Raw genomic sequence first — 26861 nt, 5'->3', positions numbered from 1 at the left:
TACTCAATTTGCCAGTTAAAGAAAAGGCAACAGAGGACAGTGAATTGTATCATCACACAGCTGTTACTATATTTAGCTTGTCATGAGATTTAGACAGTGTTTTGTGGCTTTCCGATGATAACGTTATTTACATACTAGTATTGATTATATTGTCACAAATTGAACTTTTGTTCTCAATACCGAATATTTTTTCACCGATATTGATTATACTTTGAGCAATCATGTTCTTGGTTCATCATTTATACTTTATTCTATACATACGATTTTATACAATTCTATGCTGTAAACAATTGTGACACACAGTAAATTGCTTTGAATTCCTTAGATGCTCCATGTTGCACTGTGACAGCTAACATGCTTTTTACAAGAATGTACATGTATTTGTCCACCACTTAGTTGGATGTACCAAGCCAACTTTTGATATCAAATTTAAAGCAATACAATGCAAGATAACTAATACAGGTTTACATGTTCTACAATGTCCCTCACTTTACATGACAGAATGATCACATTTCATAAAAACCGAATACGTTTAATCATATATTTAATATTTTTGATATTTTTACTAGAATATTTGTAAGCCATTCAGTGATTTTAGTTGCGTTTAAAAGCGTTTCAATAACTTATAGAGAGAGTATTACACACTTCTTTAGTGGCACTGAAAAATTACTTTTTAAATCACATGGTAAAGTACAGATGAGCTATGTTCTGTCAATGACAGCATGATACACTGACAGAAATTGAATAAAAATTATACAAATATGAAATCCTTGAATGTTGACTTTGTATAACCATAGACCCTCCACCAATGTGGTCTATGGTATAACTCAATTTCTTGTAAAGCTTGCTGTATAAGTTAGATTCACCTTTCTTAATAGACCGTAATGACGTCATCAGTCAGGGCTTATCAGCCTGCCCTAATCTAGGAAAGGGAGATTACACCACGCCCTCAACGGCTGATCTGTCAATCTACTTTCTTGACCACACAAATAATACAGCTCATGATAGATACGGCAAAATTGGCTGATAAGAAATTTGAAATGAAATGGCTAAAACCAAGTTTATGAATAATTCTAAATAGTCTTTGCTTTTCAGAAAGGAGTACCAATAACACGATTCTTCCTAATTGTAAAACAACACACACAAATTTTGTTGGCATCTTGAAGATATCTGAAATTCTCAGTGATTTCAGGCCAAACACAATAATTTGAATTTTTCAGAAACGTATTTCATTTGCAAGGGCAAGTGCTTGGATTATAAATTTAAAGGAAATATTTTCATGTAAAAATCCTCCAGACACTTTAAAATCATGTTTACATATTGATTTGACTAGATTACTAGAATGACTGTGTACTGGTATTTTCTCACACACCTTTCTGCATAAATACCGTATGTGTATGTGTGTATGTATGTATGTATGTATGTATGTATGTATGTATGTATGTATGTATGTATGTATGTATGTGTGTGTGTGTGTGTGTGTGTGTGTGTGTGTGTGTGTGTGTGTGTGTGTGTGTGTGTATTTGTTCGGTTTTGTTTGTTTGTTCGGTCATTATAATGCATGGGTAGTTAGTCGACAGTCAGTCAACAATCATAGTTCCTTCATATCACTTTGTAAATGTGTCTGGGTCGTCCTCACCATCATCTAAATCCAAGGCCAAAAGACTTTAACATCTCGTAGCAGTGGCTTGTTCGTCGTTTCCCTAGCAATGTCTGCAACATGATCCAGAGCATCTGGTGTGCTTGCCGAAAACACATTGTTGGTTGGGTTTGCGGGATCCAGAAGAATAGGGCTGTCAGAAAAAGAAAATGGATTTGTAATTAAGTGATTGTACCGGTGTGCTAAGGCTATCAATTTTATCAATAAACTCCTATCGAATTCATTCACTCGTGTATCATCGATTAATGGTTTTATGACTACTGTTAAGCATTCCGCTTTCAAGTCTAGTATAGGGGCCACCATACTAAATATGTCCATATTTCCACATGTATATTTTGAAAATGAACAGTATTTGCCATGACATACTAGTAAGTAACAGTGAAAATTAGTATAACGTGCTGTTAATTTTGTGCATATTATTATTAAGTGTTTGCTATATACAGACTAAAGACCAAATATTACGAAAAATTAAAGGTACAAACAAACTTAAATAGTGACGAACCCACCTTCTCATCCCAATCATTCCTTTTGATGCCATTTCTGCATCATAATTATCATACCAAACAGCTCGGATAGTTTGATAGTTGGTAAGGCGATGTAACACAGCTTTGAAAGCCATGGCCATGTCGAAACTAGACGGCTCCCCAGCCTTCTCCCAAACATGAATTGTAATCAGCTCCATTGGGTAAGATGTCGGATATTTCTCACCATGACGTGCCAATTTCTTGACAACCTTTTTATTCCAGTATTTCACAAGTCGAATTAGATTCTTCACTCTTGTTAGCTGTTTTTGGATAAACTCAATTTGGTATTGGCAGAGTGCGGCAGAATAGAATTGTTGATTAGAACTAGTTGTCGACAGTATGTCTCTATACACTTCTGCATTGTTGTTGTTAGAAAGGAAAACAAGAGGGATTAGTGTTCAAGTTACGCAGACGACTGGTGGGGGAATCACGTGAACTTGGACTATTCCATTGAAATGCATATTACAAAATGTTTCTGGTCAAGTACAGTGGCCGACATGTCATGCCTCTATCTCAGAGTTTACTCAGGGTAGTATTGCATGGATTTACCAAATGTATGAAGTTTGCTAAAATTCCGAATTGGTGATACTGTTTTTGCGAATTTGTTTTTCTGACATGTTGTATAATAAATAACTAAATAACTAAATAATTTGATAAATGAATGTTAGATTCATTACCTTTCAATGTTTTTTTTTGTCTCAATACATCAAAAGTCGGCAAAAGGTCAACCTTCATTGTCTCCCCTCCAACCGTCATTCCGAACTGTACAGCAAATGTGGTCTCTTTCTCGATTTCGACTGTGGCCTGCCAGTTGGTTTCTATCTTTTTTCCTAAGTTGTCAAGTATGTCTTTTCGTTTATCTTTCAATTCTCTGAAATCCTTGATATTATTGAGGACGGCTACACAGTCCAAATCTGCGAATCCTTTCACCTGGGTGCCCTTTCCAAAGGATCCAGACTGTAAGAAAACAAAATATGCAAGGCGATGAACATGCACCTCCGACCACTTTTTACAAGACTTAGTGGTCTTGAGTTTGCACCAACACAGTGTCATCTTCCAGGAACTTTACACACAGCGATAAATCGCGTTTGTATAGACTTACAATATGTTTCCAAATTATATACATTGATATTATTATTAATATTACAGTGGCCAGGTTTATTCAACAAGCTAAGACAGACATGGCAAAGCCATTACTTTGACAAATTGACATTTATTTATCAATGGACACTTGGAATTCACAGTAGAGTGATGTCGTTAGCTCTCACATGTACACGTGTCTAGTCATGTAACAGTTCTGTTGTTCAACTTCGTGATTTACTTGAATAAAATATGTGACTAGGCTTTACAAAATTTACCTTAACGACACGTTTCACACTATAATCAACATTGTGTTGAAGGAGGGTTACTAAACGTTGAACACAGTCCTGGGCTTGACGGTTGGTTTCTTCCGTTGGTTGAAGTTCTTCGACAACAAAACTTTCCAATGAATTGGGATTTCCTTGAAGAAAGTCTGCAGTAAAACCTAGAACACAATTAGTCAAAGAATTAATTATCTAAATTACCATCAGACTTGATGTGATGTAGTGTTGTGGGTCGAGTATAATACAGAGTTGAATATCGATAAAGTTATGGAAAATTTGTGACGAGTTAATTTTGAATGTCCTGTAAAATAACGTTTGAACCGTCAAACTTGCGGACGTCATGCAAGCCAATTCATTTATAATCAACTCTTAAATGTACAACGTTTGAATTGTCCTAAAATTCTTTCGAAATTTAGCCCCAACCCACAAAAGACTCTCCATTCTGATTTACTGATGGTCAGCAAAATGTATCAACTACAAACTGTTAAAAAAATAAGTGATAGGTCTTTGTACCTGTTCCTTCCCATTGTTCTGCTGCTATACTGGTTTGTAATGCCGGTGGAAAATAAAATAGAGGACTCTGGCGTGCAGGAGGTGAACTCCCATTATGTTTATCTCGTGTATGGTCCAGCAACCCTTTAGCTCCTCTGCATACCTTACTACAATCCGTGATAGGACAAGGGTGGGTTCTTTGATTTTTACATGATAGAGCTATAGGTCTAATTATATTCTTCTTTGACTTTCTTCTTCTCCTGAGCCTGAGAATGACAACATGCTCTTGTCACTGAATATTTACAACCCATTGAATAGACTATTCATTCAGTGCAACCAGCAGAATAAACCAAGTTACTCAAAACACATCAACAATATTTTGGATACATAATTGCTTACAATTTAGTTGGATGATATTGGTAGACAGTCAAAATCATTAGATAACCGGTGTCATCTCTACAATTTCAAAAGATTATATACTCTACTAGAGACATTGTGGTATCATAGAACAACTCTTTGTAGAAGACACAGTCCCCTCAAATACTTTGCTTCTATATGTGACTGAATGGTGACATCACTTAAAAGAAATTAGTGGCAAAACAAATACTGCAAAGTGTCGGTGACATACAACAGCAAATGGCTGGATTTCGATAGTTTACCCCGAAGGTCAAAGTCAAGGTGAAAAGTCAATGTCTCAAAAGTAAGTATACATCAAATGATATGTGAGAGACACTTGATTGGGATCTCTTTTTACTGACGTTTTTGAGTAAGTGACATGCATATAACCCACATGACATGCCACATTTGTGCTAGGTTTGAAAGAAATCGGACATTACATATCTGAGAAATGACGTATTTATACGGCGAGTTACACATGCAAGGACGGACGGAGCCCATTGTAATAGTCTCCCTTCAGAGGACCTAAAATGTATCTGTTATGTAGGTTAACTTCAAAAATGTCATTTGTCAATGAATAGTGTCATTTCAAGGCATTGAGCAAGAGGGCAAAATATAGCATTGTCGGTGTCATATAATGTTACTAGTAAATGGTGCGGTCAAATGGAGACTGCATATTCCGTGTATTGTGATCTCTCGTGTCACCATATTGTGAGTTATATTCCCTACCTTCTCTTTTCCAGAGGCAGAGCAGCAAAATAGACCGAGTGACAATTTTGCAAATGCAGATCCATAGGTGGAGAACACTTTGTGTCACACAATCTGCACACATTGTGTTTGACATGACTGTGGTCTCGCACTCCTTGTCGGCTCTTTAACACTTTGTTACAGGTTGGACATGTACATTCACAAGCTGCAGACGAAAATTCACATAATTACTCTAATTTTAGATGTAGAATTTACATTTCGGTGATAGTTGAAAACAGTTTTCGAATAAAAGAGAAATTGAGCGGATTCCGCAAAATCTCCCTTTATCTTTAATTTTGATTGATTGATTGATTGATTGATTGATTGTCTAGAATTGAAATTACATTGATTTTTCAAACCTGTCTTTGCGTGTGAGGGAAATAAGCTTATCGGGCGAACTCAAAATTTTGACTTTTTGCCACTCAAAACCACTGTGCTTGTGATTTTTTCAAACACGGTAAGCTTATTCCGCGTTAACCTGAGATTTTGCTTTAAAATCGATTTTTTGTCAAGATAGTAGATTTATATCAGCTAATTTCTTATCCACTGCAGCTGCCTATGGATACATGTATATGACGGGTTTTCTTTAGAGAAAATCGTACACTAATCACACAGTACGGATGGGGACCTGTATCACATCAAAGTTCAGTGGACTCATTTCTGTACCCGGAATAGCCTGTTATGGCGATGGTATATTCTACGAACCCATACTCAAGTGGTGGTGGTGGGGGGGGGGGGGAGAGGGTTATTACACTGAATATACTGTAAGTGCCGTAAACAGGCTGTGCCCAGAATTGCTATGATGTTTACAATAATGTAAATACTGACCCTACTCATGTACTGGTTGTTGACAAATGGAGGCGAGCAATGAAGCAGAAATTAAAGCGAAATGAAATGAAAGGAGCGATATCATGCATACTTTGCTAGTATTACTACTGATCTTCGCACACAGCTGATAGACCAAGTAATAACACCCGAATCACTCTCATATCTCATATCTGACTCAACTTCTGTATGTACGTACCAGGATCACACTTGAACTTTAAAGGGAATTAGCTCAGACTACACAGTTTGTGTGTAAATCTACACTCGAAAACAAGGCAAGCACCCAGCATAGTGCCTCGTTCATTGACTTCCCGCGAAGCCAAGTCCTCTTGCCAAATCTGAAGTGCCTGTCCGTCCCCAGTGTGCTTTATTGTGACCTCCTTAAAGTCTAAATATACATAACGCATGGCCAATGGCCAAATAATTAATGCACTCCATATAGAGTTTTCACGGGCGTTATAATGCCCTAAAAGTAATTTTAAAACATTGATGAATGATCACTATGAATCCTAGATATTTATGAAATGCAGACCGTCGTCTCATGTATTCGAGTATGCTTGGAATCCTGTGTGGTCTAAATCCGATATCCTTGAGACAGTCTATTGACCTTTCAGTCAAACTAGGACATGCGATGTTGTTAAAATATTAAGTTTACTGAAAATATAAATATGTCATCTGTGACACTAGCATAAAAATAGATTCAACAGTAATCTTTGTAAAATACATGGGCCAGATAATCATTCAATATACACACGGTGTTCAAGATTTCTAGGTACTGACAAGTATCATTCTACATGATTATTCATAATTATCGATATGTATATGAAATCAAAGTAGACTTAGTGTTTCACTGCCATTCTAACAATAACATCGAACATTTCTACATTGCTGAAATGTGGGCGTAAATATAATTCTCCCTCCTCCTATAAACAAGTATCAGGCAACAAAAAATATAAACTTTGATATAATACATACGAGTCACATACCCCTATCTTTGTTCAAAATTATATATGATTTTGAAAAAATGTTCTCGATAATTTCGTTAAACCCAAAATACTATGTAAAATAACCCTGTTCTTATTTTATGAACAAAATGACGCCTTCTTTTCAGCCAGAGTCTGTACTGTGTGCTTTAAGAATTCAATCTTCCCAGGTGAACGTATGCTGAATGTACTGTAACGTTTATTATAATTTCTCTACCTGACGGCTGAGAAATAATTTAAAAAAGACAATTGCAACCGTAGAGTACGTACCTGTTGTACTAGTATTATATGCCCAGGAGGACGCCATGGTGGAAATGGTCGATCACACAACGAAAGAGAAAATGCTATAGATAGAACTAGAACCGTCACGTCAACCACACATAACAATGAGTCATCTTGTAGTTGGGAAAACCCCACACCATCAAAATGGAAAACACGTTCGAGAGTTTGTCGTATATTAAATTTACATTTTTATCGGCTACGCCTTTCATAGAACAATATAATTAATGTTTTACGTTAATTTGATCAAGAATCGTAAGTGGGGCGTTGTATTATAATTTGTAGGCCTACATCAAGAGAAGTCGTTTTATGTTATATAGGTCGTACTGTCGACGCGTCATTTACATACACTGAGAGAACCTGAATATGCCAGTTTAACTGTAATACGGCATGCAGCGCACATCAGAAATGTCGACATTATACTCCGATGTGCAAATATTTCCATAAATTGTATGATCTGGTGTAACGACTAGTTGATTATGGCTTACAGGCTGCCTGTATATATGCATTTAGCCTAATTGAGTACATGACTGCGCAGACTCGGATACTGCTATAGTATGACTATCTATTCATTAGGTACGGTTGGATTTCCTAGAATCAACAGGTCTTCGTAGAAGTAATACATATTCATGATATTTAAAAGAGTAAGCCCAGAACAACCTATCATATTCTCGTATTCATCAGTAGTAATATATATATATATATATATATATATATATATATATATATATATATATATATATATATATATATATATATATATATATATATATATATATATATATATATATATATATATATATAGTTTTGGTAGTACTGGAACTCTTTCTTGGGTGTAACTCGGAGTTTCACGCATATTGCGATCATCAGACACATATATATATATATAAAGGAGAACAATGCTCAATATGGACAATATATTGTTCCTGGTACTAAGAATCAATAGGACAGTAAAATATAGTTCTGAGAGAAACATTGACAATGACTAATTAAATCATTGCGTGACCAAGGTCCGTAGTATTAAATGGATCAAAACGTCTCATTCGTTTCAAATTTACTGTTCCAAAATAATTACATTGTACTGTCTTAGTGCTCTCTCTCTCTCTCTCTCTCTCTCTCTCTCTCCCTCCCTCCCTCCCTCCCTCCCTCCCTCCCTCCCTCTCTCTCTCTCTCTCTCTCTCTCTCTGTCAAAATGAAGACATCTTAGAATCCAATATGGCCATCGAATACTGTGTAAATGACAACAAACAAAGCTTACACATGTCAAAGTTTGGAGGGATATTAAGACCTTTGATTTTCAGGAAAATTTGTTCCCCAAGCACATTCTACCAATAACGGGATTAAAAGAGTAATTCAACTATCATCAGTGCTTCATAATATTTGGTATGATCCTCAATTTATACACTAGTAATGTCAGAGTACTAGTATTTTTTAATTAAGAGTGTTAACTAGGAGAAATCTACTCCGGGTATTAGTATTTTACCAGGGTTCCCCTACAAACTTATTGTATAACAAGGTATGGAAATCTATACACATTTTACTGGATCTACCCTTTTCTGTTACTGAGAGTTTTAAAACCTTAGCAAAAACACAAAACATCATTTCAAAACAAAATAGTCAATATTGTATTTATTTTTAATTAGCAAATTCAGCTATACTTGCATTGTAAATGATATAAGGACAATTTACTGCTCTAAGTAGTACTGTGCAGAATGTGCAGCATAGGTGTCTTTATAAGGAAGAAGAATTTGACATCAACTGACATTTCAAAAGTATGGATCTTGAAACATGAACTGCAACTCTAAGAGTGTGTTCCAGGTCACAAATATCAAATCAAATCAAATTAAATCAAATCAACACAAATCTGCAAAACAAATCCTCCATCAAATAAATTTCCATCTAATCAACTAAAATATGTGATGTCAATACATACATAGATACACACACACACACGTACACGTACGTACGTATGTACGTACGTACATACATACATACATACATACATACACACACATGTATGTACGTACATACACATATACATACACACACACACGTATACATACATACATACATACATACATACATACATACATACATACATACATACATACAAGCATGCATGCATGCACACACACACAAACACATACATACATACATACATGCATGCATGCATACATACATACATACATACATACATACATACACACACACACACACACATACATACATACATACATACATACATACATACATACAGACATACATACACACACATACTCACACACACATACATACATACATACATACATACATACATACATACATACATACATACATACATACATACATACATACATACATACATACATACATTATATACATACATACATACATACATACATACATACATACATACATACATACAACATACATACATACATACATTATATACATACATACATACATACATACATACATACATACATACATACATACATACATACATTATATACATACATACATACATACATACATACATACATACATACATACATACATACATACATACATACATACATACATACATACATACATACATACATACATACATACATACATACATAGTTAGCAAATACTACATAAAATGCCTTAGAATGTCTTCTTCGATCATCCAATATTTAGTTTTGTTTATAAAATGATGGTTACCAATAACAGAAAATATAATATACAATGTAAAGTATATAACACCTTCTTTGCTGATCACAATTTTCACAAAATGTTATATGAATAAAATTTAATTCATAATTCTGGGTGGATAATAAACTTGAGATTGTGGACCACAGTTCAGTCACTGTCTGAAGATAAGATGATTATATCTTTATGTCCTAATCTGGTCACAAACATGATTGAAGCGTCTGAAAACCAAAAAAAAACAAAGAAATTATATGACATGTTAATCATGGCCATAACTGTTGAAGTTATTAAAAGTCCAGCTATTTTTCATTCAAGTTGCTGTTTTCTTATATAAAGGTTTCTTACATTTCATCTGATATGCATCAAGGAAGCGATTAGTCAAGTAATCCCATACACAAAAGTGGTCTGAAATGATGTTGCTTTCAAAAGATTTCAATGTAAATACTAATGGTTGGGGGGTGGGGGGTGGGGGTGGGGGGGGGGGAGGTATTGATGTGTTGTCATAGAAAATGACAATCTTGAATTACAAATGAGATCCCATTGTTGCAGTTACTGAATGCAATTCTACATTCCTACTGTACATATCCATCAAAACAAACACACCAGACTTGAAATTTATTTGACTTCTGAGATTTAATTAATAGGGCTTAGATTCATGAAAACACTTTCTAGTTGTAATTTACTTGCAGGTATGGTAAATTTACACAAGTGGGTGATAGCCGACAGTGTGTTATGGTTATGTGGATATAATTACCCTGTAATTGACATAGTATAAACACTGAATGAGGCTGAATGGCGTCAGCCATTTGAGGAAAGCTTACTATTAGAGACACCACCCTACTATGAGTGTAATAACATTAATGTCTATTGATAGCTTACATCAACATGTACTTTTAGTCTGTGTTCATCCTAGTTTTAGTATAGCATGATTTCTGTACTAGTTTCTTGGAACCATTTGACTGAGTTCAAAACTCAACTATTTTCAGTCAACTTACGCAGCATGGTGTGGCCTATTCCTCTGTGTCCTGCAGTTCTTACCCCAGTAACAATCAGGTCTTGAAGTAACGGTACCTGAAAATATATATCAATGAATATTACTATAAGATATATAAATGAATTTTGTTAAATTAGAGTGACACAAAGTACAATATATACTGATAGGAAACTGCTTGTTTTAGCACTTCATTTTGTGTGAAGGCAACTGGAAATTTTAGTTTTTATTTACCAAAATAAAAATGCAAAAAATATGTAGATTTCAAATACTTTTTACTGTTTTTCATATTACAGACCTCTGAATTCATTTCATAAACCATATACCATAGCTCTAATTTATGATACCTTTCTTTAATCATTATTTCTGTTCTGTGTAATGACCTTTAACACACTTGCTGTTAATACATGTAACATTCCCAAATACCAGTAGTTGAAATTTGTTTTGACAGAGGTCAGCGTAGTAAACACACATCATGTGACATGGTACTATTTTGAAGAGATCAGTATTGTGTGTATGTTCATCATGGAAGCACTAAACACTGACCTTCAGCAAATTTGGATCATTCTGTCAGATTCAGTTACACACTGAAGAAGGACAAGTGATTTGTTCAAAAACATGTTGAATTCTCAATCTATGATGGGAACTTGTGTATGGATCATTGTTCAAGTTCAAACTCGGCACGACGTAGACACTAAGACAAAAATGTCAAGTCTACTTTATGGTACAGAAATTCTTAATAGATACGATTACTATGGCTGTATGTTTGTGTTACACATATACTGTGGTTACACTTACCTGGAAGTTCAGTTCTTGGGATATCTCTTCTGAATTGATAAGCTAGTTCTTTCAAGTTCCGTAGACCACATGGATAACATATTCTCACATCTGAACCCTTCCTGCCTCTGAAGTTGTGAGCATCTGAAAAAAACAAGGTGCAATAAACTGTCACGAAACTGTAAAGATTAATGTCATGCTATGTACTGTATGCTCTAATTTTGTCAAGAATTTATCGATTGATTTTTTGAAAATAAATGGCCACGTTTGATAAATTATTACAGTAATTACAGCAGAAATTATAATTGTGTTTAGTTTCAATGATCAAACATGTTTGAAAAGAATCACATTCACAAAGACACATCAACAAAAACTAAGATAATTATCCAACATCTATCAAACTAGTGTAAGTAATACTTTACAGTGGATGGGTGCAACCAGATCTATATCATATACCTGGGGCTGGTTCATTTGAAATTGGCTCTTATCAAATCATGGAATCTGAATGCATTTCTGCTGTATTAGTGGTAGTCATGGTGATATTCATGATGATGACTAATGGTTGTTGTTGTGGTTGTGATACATTGGATGCCATACAATGACAATAATGATATATTCCCAACACATTCTGATAATAGTTATCATTAAACCATAATCTACCTGTGCTAACGTATTCTCCCCTATCTAGTCTGGCAAGACATTCTGTTAAAACATCTGTCACTGTCAATTTTTGGTCTTCCATGTAGTTCTAGTGGAATTACAAAAAAAGGAAAAAAAAAAGCAATTAAAATAATGTATATTTAAGACGAAATAAAAGGAAATAAACATGTATTTGTATAGTTATCTAAAACTAGAGTAGCTGCTAGACCTACAGGCAATTCTGTTAACTTTCAAAGTGGCTGACCACAGGTCACATAGCACCAAAGGTGCTGTCAGGACTTGCCCAGTGGTACTGTCATCCTCAACTTTTGTTCAGCAACCTTCCTAGCACAGATCCCAGGTCTTGTTACAAGACCATCTCAAAACATGTCTGAAGTATGAATGTACATATTTTTAGCTTACACATCATCGGAATACAATGTATTGTACTTTCACTACAGAACCCATTGATGTACTGAAGACCAAAATTGTATAATTTTTTCATTAGATTGTTGGTGGCTGAAAGATGGTTTTCTGTACTAATCGGTGTGTACAATTTATATGCCATTAACAAATATACAGTCATTTATAAGAGTAATTCAGATGAATGAGATTGCAACAAATCAAATAAAGTACTTACCCGAAATATTTCTGATTCAAAATGATTATCATTTATTATGTTTACTAAACTTTTTTTTCCAAAGTTCATATCTAGAAAAATCAAACAAAATTACAACTTGAGTTTGACATCTATATGCTAATTTAGTCACGTCATATATCCTCTGAAGATCAACAATTATATGATAATATTAATATTGTTCAATAATTTCTTCACACTAAGCTAATTTGATTTCTCAAGTGTTTACAATTGGCTTGTACAGATTATATTGTTGAACAAAATGTTGAATATACCATGCATGTTGCTCCACGAAGACTGCCCTCTATTGGCTGAATGTATAATTAATCTGAATGGATGAATGGATGGATGGATGGATGGATGGATGAATGAATGAATAAATGAATGAATGAATGGATGGATGGATGAATGATTGATTGATTGAATGGATGGATGAAACAACGAAGAAATGAATGAACGAATGGCTGGATGGATGGATCAATGAATGAATGAATGGATCATGAATGAATGAATGAATGAATGAATGAATGAGTGAATGGATGGATCATGAACGAACAGATGGATCATGAATGAATGAATGAGTGAGTGAATGGATGGATCATGAATGAATGAATGAATGAATGAATGAATGAATGAATGAATGAATGAATAAACAGTTATGGTAGCCATGTAAACAATGACAACAGGCCCTCGCCTGAGCTTGCACAAGTATGGATTGATTGGTGATGGATTGCCATTGCACAGGTTATAAGACTGATGTTGTTAAAAGTAGTGAATTAGAGTACACTATGTACTTTGAAATACATATATTGTATAAACATTTTATGGAATGGTAATTTCCATCCATGTAAAGCAATAAAAGATATTCAAATACAAAGTTGAAAAAAACAAGAAATATTTTTTATACAAACAAATGAAAACGTGACAAAAATCAGAAATTTAAAACTAAAATGAACACAGTGTAGAACTAGAAGTAAACTACACAAATCAGCACATTTCATGATTTATCAGGACAGTTTATAAAGATCTATGATTTGAATAAGATGTTCCAAACACAAATTTTTACTGATAAAGTTAATGAAGTCATTGCAATTCAGCCTTTGAGGGTGTCTTTTTTTATCACTTTGACTTTAATACAGCAAAGTGGTTGAGAGTGAAAAAAACAAACATTCGAGTATAAATCGTACCTCTAAAATGATTCAAACAACCATAGCAGTCTACACGTTTACATCCCCAGTACATGTGACAGTAACCTCTATAACAAATATCACCTGCAAGGAACAGAAAAAATAAATTAAATTCCCCCTTAGGAAAGATTCTACAATTAGATATTACTCCCCAATATATTTCTTCATTCAGCCAAGGAAAAAATGAGTGACCTAAGGGGTCTTGTTACTACGAGTTGCAAGACAAGCAATGACAAAACCCTCAAGTGAAGTCACAAGTATTTTCCGGCCAATGAATAAAATGTTGGGTAATAATACAATTGTATCTCATATTTCATAATTTATGAAAAACTTGGGTAAAAAATAATAATTTGGAACATTTTAACTCATTTTTTCGAGCACCACAGAACCAATGTCTTCTGTCAACTTGATATAGATTTTGATATTTCCATATATTTTATGTGAATTTGACCGAAAGTAACACATAAATTTAAAATTATACTTTCTTATGTCAATAAATACAATATATGGAACAAAAAAAAAATGGAACAAATGAAAAGGCCAAAGTTACCAGCAATATTTTTAGTTAGACTGAAAAGCTGCAAAGATTTATAGCACATTCAAACAACAGAATTCATTTTTTTTTACATAAACAACCTAAATACTGAAATCATCTTAAAAACTTAATTTCATTCTGTTTGACATTTAGTTGAAGATGGAACATTACCTGAAATGATAACTATATTTTACATAGGATTTGGAGGCTTTGAGATTAAACAGACTAATGTTGGGCTTTATGTATTAAAACACTCACATTGTTGTGCAGGAATTTCTGGGTTGGTAGTGGCTTCAGTTCTCCTATCTGGCATGGCCTGCTTACAACACAGACACATCAAATGAACTTGATTCTGAGCGCATACATACTGTAGTGGTACTGGCATTCTAACTACAATACCATCTGGAGTAGTTCTAGTATTTTCAGCAGCTGGGGTAGTTCCAGAACCACCATCAGACGTAGATGGTTTTGCATCATCACCAGCTGTAGACGTAGATGGTCCTGCTGATGAAGACGGTTGAATTTCTACATCTTTCGACTTGTCAGCTGTTGCAGCTGGCATTGTTGTACTGGCTGCAGCAGTTGATGTTTCATCTTTGCCTCTCTCTGGTGCTGTAGTTTTGGATTGTGTTGTTGGTATTGTTGCAGCTGCAGTGGTTGTTGTCGCTGCCAAACTAACTGTAGTAGTTGATGTTGTTATGGTTGGTGTCGAGGTGCTAGTTACCTTGGCAACATTGCCTGGACACTGTCTGCATATTGTTTGTGGTGGTCTATACAGATATACACAAACTGTTAGCTGAGACATACTCTTTCTTGTACAAATAAACCTTCTACCTAAGACTGGGCTAATGACAATATAAATGCATATATGCCCTGGTCCTCTCCTTACTTAAGAGTCTCTACAGATGTCTCTTGGAAAATTTTCAATTTTGTTCTCACATCTCTTTCCTTTAGACATGATACTGTCTAATTCTTGCATTTAGTCAGAGCAAATTTTGTTATTTTGTGACTATACTGGATTATATGATTATTATACATTACCTGACCATACCCAATCCAAACAGTCCCCCTACAGCATTAATCACTCTGGCTCCAAACCCAAATGCAGGTCTGTAAAATTCCAATTCACAATATATTATATTACTGGTGGTTACTTTGTCTTGAACTGAAAGTCTAGTGGTTTGTTTTGTGGTTACTTACCACCTCTCTCATGCAAAGCAAGGTTGATTTTATCTTAGCATCATTATGTTATGCTTTATAGGAACCCAGCAGTCATTGTCACCAATTCCACATCTAAGCAAGATTTGGCAATTATATAACTCTATTTTCAATAGACAAGCAGGGTGTTTCAGGGTCAGTGGAAATGACTTTTCTTGGTCCCCTATATAAGGTCCCCTATATAAGCATAATGAAGTGTAGCTAATACCAAAACCAGTATCGCCTTGTTCCTTCTAACTAATATTTACTTCTCATGGCTTGTTATAGCTTCCATGTATTTAAAGGCCCATGATTCAGTCCATGGTTCTCACATTAGATATAGCTATCATATCAGTGGAGTTGTAAAGGACCAACTGCTGGTCTCAAAACTTTTTATCTCACTCAAATTTGATTTTGTAATCCTAATCTGCTATGAAAGTTTTCAATAGATTGGAACCCCCCCCCCCACACACACACACTTTTTTCCTTCTTTTTGGAGGTGAGGGTGGGGGGGGGGGGGTTGCAATTACTTACACGTCAACTCGACAGCCATCTTCACCATCATCATCATCATCCTCTTCCTCCTCTTCTTCCTCATCACTGTCCCACTCATCTGAATATCGACGCCTTACTTTCGGCTGTATCTGTAGAAAATACATACAAACACAGCCATCACAAACTGAACTATTTAGAATATGGTAAATTCAACATGCTGTCACTTTTCAAGTGGCTATCGTCATCTATTTATAACAAATCTGATGCAATCAAACTGAAACCTGTGTGTCTATTTTTTGTTTTGTTTTATTTTCGCCGTAAGTTAAGATTGGATATTAAATGAAACATCAAAACCCAAGTTAATAATCTAATAACTGGTACTGTTCATAGATATACTATGACAGAACACTATGATGTATGAGTGCAAGTGTGGCATACTAGGGGTATTTGCATGTGTGCTTGCAGTATTCTCTGCACCCGTACTTTCACTAGTATAGTGAGTGAAAGTGTAGCAGATAACAATGCAAGCATGAGTGCAAATACCCCTGGGTACCCACACTGGAACTATCATGGCATGGGGGTTCTGTTATCATTACATATATACGTTTATCCGAAAGAGTAGATTTCTGTAAAAATCACACTGTGTGATTGCATGATTTCATGTACGAGGAACGATTGTGCACCCCTTTGCATATCATTTGTAAACAGGTGTGCATATAACATTATCGATATTGCACTCTAATGCAAATACCACTAGTATACATGCACACCAGTGCAAGTAATCACGGGTAATTATCTAATAAATTATCACTTATTATTTCAAATTATGCCACATTTGACTCACCATGTCATCTGTAATTTTATTTTTTGAATTAAGTTCTTTGATTTCTTCATCACTTCTTTTCTTTTCTAAAAAAATAAATTATAATCACATATTGTATAACATGGATCCATCATTTAGTATATGAGGTCAGAGATTAATGAACTTTTCACTTGTCTTGACTACGCTTTCAAAGTTAATATAGCCACACCCCGAGCCAAAAGTCATTACCAAAATCGGTATGTTAAATTTACATAATCATATGTAAATAACATGTAAATTATCACATGTCCACTACATGTCCATAATATTGCTTTGCCTACACTTAGGAATGCATGACGTACATTTGCATAATTTGCTCATGAATAATAGTCTGATGAGTTGTCATGGCTGTTGGAACTGCCCAATGTCATCGGCCAGGCTATTGGGTGAAAAAATTCAAATAATTTATTATCAGTTTTGACAATGTAATCAAGACAAGCAGAGAATACGAGGGCTAGGAGGTACGACCAACTAATGATGTATCTCAACAGTGCAGTAAACAGGCTATAAGGCTAGGAGGTATGTCCAGGTAACAACGTATGTCAATAGTGCAGTAACCAAGCAGGCTACAAAAAGTGTAGAAACAGTAAAAATTAGATTTCTAAATTCACGAACTGAAACTTTATACTTGATATAATAGTACCGACAATCAGTGAGTGGTAAGTCAGGATTGTGAAATGTTCCTGCTGTGGTACTTTTACAAACAGTTAGCCTTAGAGGAGGGGGGGGGGCATGGGGGGGGGGGCATGGGGGAGGAGGGCAGGGTATTTCTATCATCAACTTACCCGGATGTTCTTTCAAGTAAGCTTCTATCAAATTATTAATGATATGATTGCGACTAATCCGTGCCACTTTATTACGACACTGTGGATAAAAGACAGACAGTGTAAGGTAAGATACTGAAGATGAATACCAAACTAACTCTGTTAATATAATCTTATACAGGATGCAACAAAATATGTAAATGCAAGAAATTTTTCTTACAATGATACAATCTAAAAAATATTGCAGACAGATCTCACAAACTTTTCCACTATTTAGAGAATAAATTCACAGAGACTAATCATTATTCCCAATAGACAACAAATGTTACTGAGGGCGCTCTTTCAAATGGGAAGCAATTGTAGCATAAATGGGGTTGATTGACAGTGTTGATAATGATGAATCATTCAGTCTGAAGCCCCAAATCTGGTAACACAGAACAAAGGAAATGGCTGGTGATGGGCATATATTCATACAACTGAAATGTCATGTCCGCCATTTTGGATTTCTTGCTAACAGTGAAATACTCATTTGCATATCATTTGCATAGTGGTAAGATATGCTAATTTCAGATGTTTGAGAGTGTACTTGTAGTAGTAAAGCAACTCAACATGTAATGATGAATAGTATAATGTATGCTAATATATGCATATTTATTCCCACTAGATTGCAATGCTTGTTACTATGTAGCCAAATGTCAAGGATTTTGATAACTTTTAATGGAAATGAGGAGAGGGCATTCAATGCACATGACTTCTCTTTTGATGAAATGGCAGCAACAAGTTGTGAGATAGGTGTACAAGAATTAATAAAAACACATTAAAAGTAAAAACTTACAGAAGGACAATCATTAGCTCGTTCCATCCACGGTGAGTAGCATGATGCACAGAATGAATGCATACAAGGCTGTAAACTATCAAATAAAGAGAAATTATGAATATTGAAAATGGTCTCAAAATAATGTGAGTACAGTTACATTGCACAGACTTTAACCAAGTACCCATTTCTGTTAAATAGTACAATGACATTGTAGGAAAACTGAATTATGACTGGCACCAGTCCCTTGAGAGATTTTTTTTTTTAAGTCTCACTATCTTCAAATGTTTGGAATTTATCATTCATTTCTAGTGTTGTAAAGGAAAATGTCTTCAACTTTAAAAAAAAACATATTTACCAGTTACTAGTAGTCTCCCAAGGAGTATACATGTTCATTTGACTGTTTTACGATCAGTCAGTCAGTCAGTCAGTCAGTCAGTCAGTCTGCCAAGTTCATTTCACACAAAGAACACAGTTGTGTGGTTTTTTGTTTGAAAATATATCTTATTAAAATAATGAATGATAAAAGCCCAGAGAGTCTTAGCTGAGTACTATGATACTCTATAATTTATCCCAGCTTTCAGTCTTTGACCGCAAATCTCATTTGAGCCTTCTAAATTGCATAACACTGATGTGGTGATTTGGACACACCTTGGATCATTGCTACCATTGTACAACAAATCAAAGTATTGATCCTCAGTTCTGTTGTTCCTAAATAAATCAAACACTTTCATACATGTATTTTGATAATTACCTGATACAATCATGCAAGATATCTTGACAAATTCCACATAGCAATGCTTCCTCCATTTCATCCTTTGCCATGGTATCTTTGCCATCATCCTTTGCCACGGTATCTTTTCCATCACCATCACCTTTCGTACTTCCACTTTTCATTTCCTTAAGTACACCAGTATCTGATACCTTTGTTGTCTCTTTACACTCTTTTGCTTCATCAGTTTTTGGAATTTCTGCTGGCAATTTTGTCTCCTTTTCTGTTTCCTCTAATTTTGTAGAACTGTTACGACTATCTTCCTTGGATGACTCTGTGTGGGAAAAGACTGTCATTTTAATTAACACTCTTCTGTTTACTCCCAGGCAATTTACTTCAAATCTATGTCTGCTTTAGAAGTTAGTCATCTACTATGAATGAATGAATGAATGAATGAATGAATGAATGAACAAACAAATGAATGAAATTTATTTCACCAGATAACAGAAATAAGCAACACTTTCAAAGAACATGCATATGATACAAATATACAAAATGAATACAAAAGAAATACATAATTGTTATCTGATGTTGACCATGGAAATAGTTCAGCAGAACTAGTCTTGTCCATGGCCCATACATTTTCAATGACCTTTGACACACACATACTGCAAACCATGCTGGCACAAAACTATGAAATTCACCTAGTTATAACATATATATTCAATTTGAGGTTAATAATATGAATCTGGTTCAAGCATATACCTGTTTTTTGACCAACATCTTTTACTTTCTTGCCTTCTGCACTGTCTGTACAATCTGCTGCTTGCTTTGGTGAAGTATCTTTCCCTTGTGGTGATTCTGATGTTTCTTGTTCTACTTTCGTGATAGACTTAGTTTTCTTGGCTGCTGGCTCATCAGTAGTATCTTGATCCTGTCAATGATTATGATGATTACAATCATTATCATCAAATCAACATTATCATAGATAGTATAATATCATGGTACCATGACGACCGACCACTGTGACCTGATTTGAATGTGAATGCAAGTTTAATTGTGAAAATAAGAGATGAGGATGTAGCAAGTCATCACGAACAGAAAGGGGTGTGACAGTACAAAATGGAACAGGTTCTAATGTATATGCCTTGCTGTATTTAGTTTAAAATAATAACCTGTGATTTATTGAAAGGTAATTCAATATAATGAGATGAATGACATGATCAGATGTATGTTATAAGACTGAATGTTGGGTATTATGTGATTGTGTATAATTTGGATATAGTATAGTGGTGCATGGTATATGAATGATACACTATAGTAATAATGAGGTGTGGTGTGACATATTGTGGCATGGCGTGCTATGGCATTGTTTTGGCATGGTGTGTCATTGCATGGTGTAGTGTGTTGTTGTGTGTTTCCGCTTGGCTTGATGTGGTATGGGTGGTGTGATATGATATTGGTGTGATGTGATGTGACATGGTGTGGCATGGCATGGCTTGGTGTGATATGACATGGTGTTGCATAGCATGGCATGGTATGGTGTGGCTTGGTGTGATATGACATGGTGTTGCATAGCATGGCATGACATGGTGTGGCTTGGTGTGATATATGATATGGTGTGGCAAACCATATCATGACATGCCATATGTTAGATCATATTTATTATTGTCACTAAAAAATAGCACTATGATCTAACAGATGAGATGAGACGTCATGATATGGTGTAACATTCATCATAACAATTTAAAACAGAAAAGATTTCATAAGATGAAATTCTTGTGTCCTTTCTTAAAAAACTTTTGTCAATGATTCTCTATTTGCATACATGGTATGAAGGTTACCTACTTTAGAAAGAGATCTTTTCAGTGTAGTGAACTCCTCCACAGACTCTACTGCTTCGTATTCTTGGGTCTCATCCCCTATGATACAAACATACGAAGATAAGAAACAGCCATTCTTTTTTACTTTTCCAATTTTTATTTCAAATATCACATATAACATGCTGTACACACCCATTTTATACATTTATTGAAATCTGATATACTGAATTTCCCTATTTCCAAATAGTCACCTGGGGCTGAATTTCAGAAAAATCAGGTAATAACTGACCATTCAGAATTTCCCACATATTTTTTTTCACATTATCTTTGAGACAATAATTGAAGTTTTTTTGTTGATAAAAGGTATTTTCATATTACTTCCTGTTAGTTTCAAAATTCTGATAAATATTGAATTAACATAGTACCAGCATCCACCACACCACATTACTACAATTTCATTAAGTGCTAAGGTGTGAAAAGTATGAATACAAAGGAAGGCTGTATCTTTAAAGTGGCCATATGGATGAGAATTTGGTATTTATTTTGGATTTTTATGTGATAAAACAGCTTCACTATGTTTTTCTACTTGAAAAAATAATGCGAAAGAACATATACCAAGTCCATGTTCATAACTCAATACATTGCAAAAAGATGCAAAAAGTGTAAAAAGTTTGTTATTGTACGTACAATAACAAACATTTTACACATTCTTTAATGTTTTGCCATTTATTGAGATGTGAACACGGACTTAGTATATGTTATTTCACGTTATTTTTTCAAGTAGAAAAACATAGTGAAGCTGTTTTATTAAATAAAAATCCAAAATAAATACCAAATTCTCATCCATATGGCCACTTTAATGTCGATACAATGGTGATGTTTAATATAACACATCAAAGGTAAAATAACCTGACAGTATATATCACTATCAAATCATTGTCATTTCGTTAACACACCTGACTTTTCAATATCACTGTATTCCAATGTCTCCTCTGACATTTCATTCTCAAGGATGGCCATGTCTTGAAATAAAAAAGCTACATCTGGAAGAAGAAGAATAACGAAGTGGTTGAATAACACAGAAGGGTTCAAGCTTCAATGATTTAATTACACACTATTTTAAGAATAATCTTTTAAATGCTCAGGTATGTACAGACCCTGATGTGAACTCCTGGGTCTATAGGAATATTTCTACTCAGTCTATCATTGCATATTTAGAGTTCAGTTTGTCATATTGTTGTAACATCTTTGTATAATGTCATGCATATACATTGTTTTTCTCGTAGGCATAACATACACAAATAAAGATATTTTCATGTCATGTGCACATTTTGGGCAAAAGTTCATTCTAACTGCATACTAATTTACTCATTCTGAATTGGAATATAGGTTCTCCTTACTTGATTCTTCCTGATCCTTGCGGAATACAATGTGTAGTTCATCACCATGATGTATTTCTACTCTCTGAAATGAAAAAAAATCAAAATGTTGCTGGATGATAATTATCAAGTTAGTAAAACCATGTGTATACACATTTGCTTGTTTTAAGTATACTTGCATATATATAGAGGGTAATTTACATATATAGATGATACTTTGTATAAAAAGGATAATTTACATATAGAAAGGCTAATTTGCATATATAGATGTAATTCACATATACAGAGGATAATTTACATATATAGAGGGTAATTTACAAATGACTGCAGCACATATTATGTTTAATTTTAAACGGGAATCTATCTGTAGACAGCAACCGCAATGCTGGGTTGAACATGAAACTTGTAAAATATGTAAACTGGAGTTCTGCAGAGCAGACAGAAACATATTTCAAAGGTAAATATTAAGAGAAAATAACTTTAGTGAACAGATGTATTAAGGATTTCAATATTTGTAGGTAAATTTGGGGAAATCTTGATGAAACAATATTTATAATTACTCTTTGCCAGCTTATGATAATGGTGGAAATGAATACTATTATTAGTCTCTCTGCCAGACTCATGACTATCGTCCCTAATCTTTGTATGTATGCCGAGTGGCTTAGCTGCGAGAAGAGAGGGTACCTCACTTCTTGCAGCTGCACCACTCAGGGCGCACTTCGTGTGCCTTACAAAGCTAAAGGGATGATAGTCAAAAGTTTGGCAGCGAGACTATACTATTATTACCTGGCCCTTGGAAACTTTAGTCTTCATGTTAATAATTGTTCCATTTGTGCTGTAAATTGAAGTGACAGAAAAGATAAACAAAGGTCATATACAGAGTTTAATCATTACTGTGGTTCAGGGCATAGAACATGGTCATCATTCTATGTGCACCATGATATAAGTGGTAACTTTACACTAAGATTCTGTCTGTAACTTGGCTAGAATTGTATGGTTCTGAATAATATTTAAAAATGTAAAAATTCATGAAATGTACACATTAAGTATTCCTGGGCCTTGTGTTCCTAAGATGTACATTTATTAACATAATCAGTATAGTTTGTAATGTACAGTAGTCTACCAGACCCTCCGGCAATTCTGCTTACTAAAGGTGAGTCTTACATGGTGCTTGGGCTTGAAAAAATTAACAATATGTTCCATTGAGCTAATTATGTTATACATGTAGGCTAGACTGTGTATTCTATACACATATTATGTTATATACTCAGTAACTCATGACCTCTACAATATATGTTCTCAAAACGTTATTTGATGGCCTGAGTCATATAGCAAAAAAACCCCAAAAAAACGTTTGTTTCTGATAACATGACTAGGTAGGTTGGGATTTCAAGTTACATTTTTTAAAAATTACTTTGATTGACCCAATGACAAGATACTCATTGGTTGCACAATACTTTTGTAACAGTTGATGAGGTGTAGAAGAAGTAAATGAAGATAATTATGTGATTCAGAAGTAGACAAACACAATATACAGACTGTACTGTTATAGACTGAAATGACATCGTTTCTGTCTGGAATGTGATTTTAAAAAAAATGACCAAAGGTACTTTGGCAAGAAAATTTACTGGGAAATAGAAGTAATTGTCATAATTTTACCTTTTTGCACGTAAAAAGTTTTTAGGGTCGGCGGCTTAAACCATAGACCCTCCACTGCTTAAACTAGGACACAGACTATTTTTTTTTATTTGGCCTAACTTTAATATTAAACTTAATACCTTGAATCTTCCAGCCACACTTTCTTGGAATCCCTATCCCGTATCACTTTGCAATGTTTGCCCGACACCATTTTGTTATCATCAATGGATAAGTCACAGGCTGGATTCAAAATAAATATATAATAGAAAATAATAGTTCATTGTAGACATGTTATGTTTATGACATACATTATCATATTTACAAGGTTTAATATATCACTATTCTATTCCTCTAACTAATGTACAATGTTTACATGTATGTAATGTCTTTATACTAGTAATACTAATAGTACCAGTGGCAGAATGTAACATGGATGTCTGAGGGCACTAATACATCCAGACCACTATAGAGATTGCTATTATTGTCTTTGATCTCTGATCACTTGCTTGGTGGTGTCAGCTTAGATTATGGGCTTTCCGACAGTAAACACATCAGACGTACTTATAATATACACAATTATACACATCCATGCGTTGTTAACCCCCCCCCCCCCCGTAAAGTTTATTTAAACCAAACCCCACTACACCCGCCTTGATTTTGTTTCCTGTATTGTAAATTGTATTAAAGTACCATTAGTAACGTTACATTACCTTTCGCGCGACCAATAGTGAATTCATCATTGGTGATCAGAACTGGGGGGAAGTCGAAGTCTAACGAAGATATCAGCTGTGCCCAGGCATCACCTGTCGTGCTCATTTTGTAGATATTTACAAGTGACGGAGTCTGCTCAAAAATTCAATGCTCAAAACATACAAGAGGTCAAAGTTGAAGACTTGTATGGACAAGTTTGTTCGTCGTGAGTCATTCATTATTTTCTCCAGTGATGTCATCAGTACCGATTTTGCTGAGGTAAACCATAGACCCTACACCAACGTTGGTGTAGGGTCTATGTGTAAACCATTTGATTTCGAGGGTCGTGGTCGGGCTGGATGATTTGGACATTTTTTTTTTCAACCACCCAAGCACCATGATAAAATAAATTGCGCGGTTCCGATTTACGTTCAATTTAGAATAGGTTGGGTAGATAGATTTTTTTCTTCTGTGTGAGTGTCTAGTTTTAGGTTTTCCATTGTTTTCCAAATAGTCTCTGTACTGTGTTGTTTATTTTTTCCTGTCTGATGTACAGCCATTACAGATTGGAAGAACAGTTTTATTTTGTCTTTTTCAGCTGATGTAAGTTTCCGCATCCACTATTTCTTGTGACACATACTTCACAATTTTTTGAGATTTTATTATTTCTTTCTCATATTGTGTTATGCATAAAAACAAATTAGGGTCGGAAGTGAAAAGCTAGGTGCGATCAGGTAACTGGAACCAAACAATTTTTTAAAGGCCTGACAGCAATTTTTTTAAACCAGTAAACACAATAACAGCATACATGGCAGCCATCCAAGTCAACTGGTATGGGGTATGCTAACATGTACAACTCTAAAAGAAAAGAGTTCAAGAGATGATGGCAAAGATAATGTGGTAGCCATATTAATTATTCAAGGTGTTAAAGAAGGGTTATCTAACATGGGGGGGGGGGGGACGACGACAGAATTCATGAGTCACTCACGCAAAGCATTGGTACCACATGTGAGGTTTTCTAAAGTAGTTTATTACAATCCTATCTGTACATTTAGATTACAACTCTACAACACACCCTACTACATACATACAAGTCACAAATAAATTATTGCATGGCAACAATTGTCAAATATCGCATTACTAAAACCTTCTATCTTTGTACTCTATTTCTGGATATCATTGAACTGTAAATACTGACTCTGACCACATTCAGGGTTACTATTCCACTCTTCCTACTAGTATTAATACCAATTTCACCACAGATACCTGTTTTCAGAATACTCTTACATCAGTGGTGGCTAGTTAACCTGGCTTGGAAGTGTCCATATTTCAGGCACGTTCAAAACAAGTTGTAATTATCCCATGCACAAGCCAAGTTGAAAAAAAATGGAATATATACTCTGGTTGTTCTACTTCACAACAATGTGTGTCTATGTCACTACATCACGTGTCTACATCACTGGTTCTGCTGTGTTTGAAATATGAGTCAAAACGTTCAACATTGCCATTACTTTCCCCAATTTTTCTTTGATATTACTGGCGCTGCTATGTTATTCTCCAATATTTTTCTTCATTTCGCCAGAAAATACTTGTGACCTAAGCCTTTGTCGCTACTTGTCTTGTTCTGATAAGACAAATATCTATATAATAGTGAAATTGATAGTAATAAGTTCATTCAATTCAAAATTGAATCACTCATGTTGCATCACTCCGGGATACAAATTCATGAACATGATGAAGTATTGTATTTAGTAGTC

The 26861-nt window shown here is 34.7% G+C and overlaps 2 protein-coding genes across 2 annotated transcripts; both read right to left on the bottom strand.

Moving 5' to 3' along the window:
• Positions 1-1514: 1514 nt before the first annotated feature.
• Positions 1515-7312, bottom strand: LOC144449460 (2'-5'-oligoadenylate synthase 1-like). The gene is made up of 7 exons (XM_078139994.1): positions 7262-7312; positions 5166-5349; positions 4062-4306; positions 3543-3709; positions 2862-3141; positions 2167-2539; positions 1515-1793 (listed from the first exon to the last, which is right to left on the bottom strand). The coding sequence occupies exons 1-7, from the start codon at positions 7296-7298 to the stop codon at positions 1646-1648; spliced, it is 1434 nt and encodes a 477-aa protein (XP_077996120.1). The 5' UTR covers positions 7299-7312; the 3' UTR covers positions 1515-1645.
• Positions 7313-9923: 2611 nt separating this feature from the next.
• Positions 9924-25230, bottom strand: LOC144449409 (E3 ubiquitin-protein ligase CHFR-like). Its single transcript, XM_078139938.1, has 20 exons — positions 25125-25230; positions 24555-24654; positions 23563-23611; positions 22798-22861; positions 22354-22440; positions 21423-21496; positions 20340-20508; positions 19617-19908; positions 18884-18959; positions 18070-18148; positions 17267-17331; positions 16462-16571; positions 15772-15840; positions 14989-15500; positions 14196-14279; positions 13012-13082; positions 12393-12480; positions 11754-11876; positions 10960-11035; positions 9924-10185 (listed from the first exon to the last, which is right to left on the bottom strand). Exons 1-20 carry the CDS (start codon positions 25228-25230, stop codon positions 10149-10151), a joined length of 2331 nt encoding a protein of 776 aa, XP_077996064.1. The 3' UTR covers positions 9924-10148.
• Between the last annotated feature and the right edge of the window lie 1631 nt (positions 25231-26861).

Source organism: Glandiceps talaboti, chromosome 18 (assembly GCF_964340395.1).
Source record: "Glandiceps talaboti chromosome 18, keGlaTala1.1, whole genome shotgun sequence".
Classification (NCBI taxonomy): Eukaryota; Metazoa; Hemichordata; class Enteropneusta; family Spengelidae; genus Glandiceps; species Glandiceps talaboti.
Note: the sequence above shows the minus strand (reverse complement) of the source record. Positions and strands in the feature narration are given on the sequence as shown.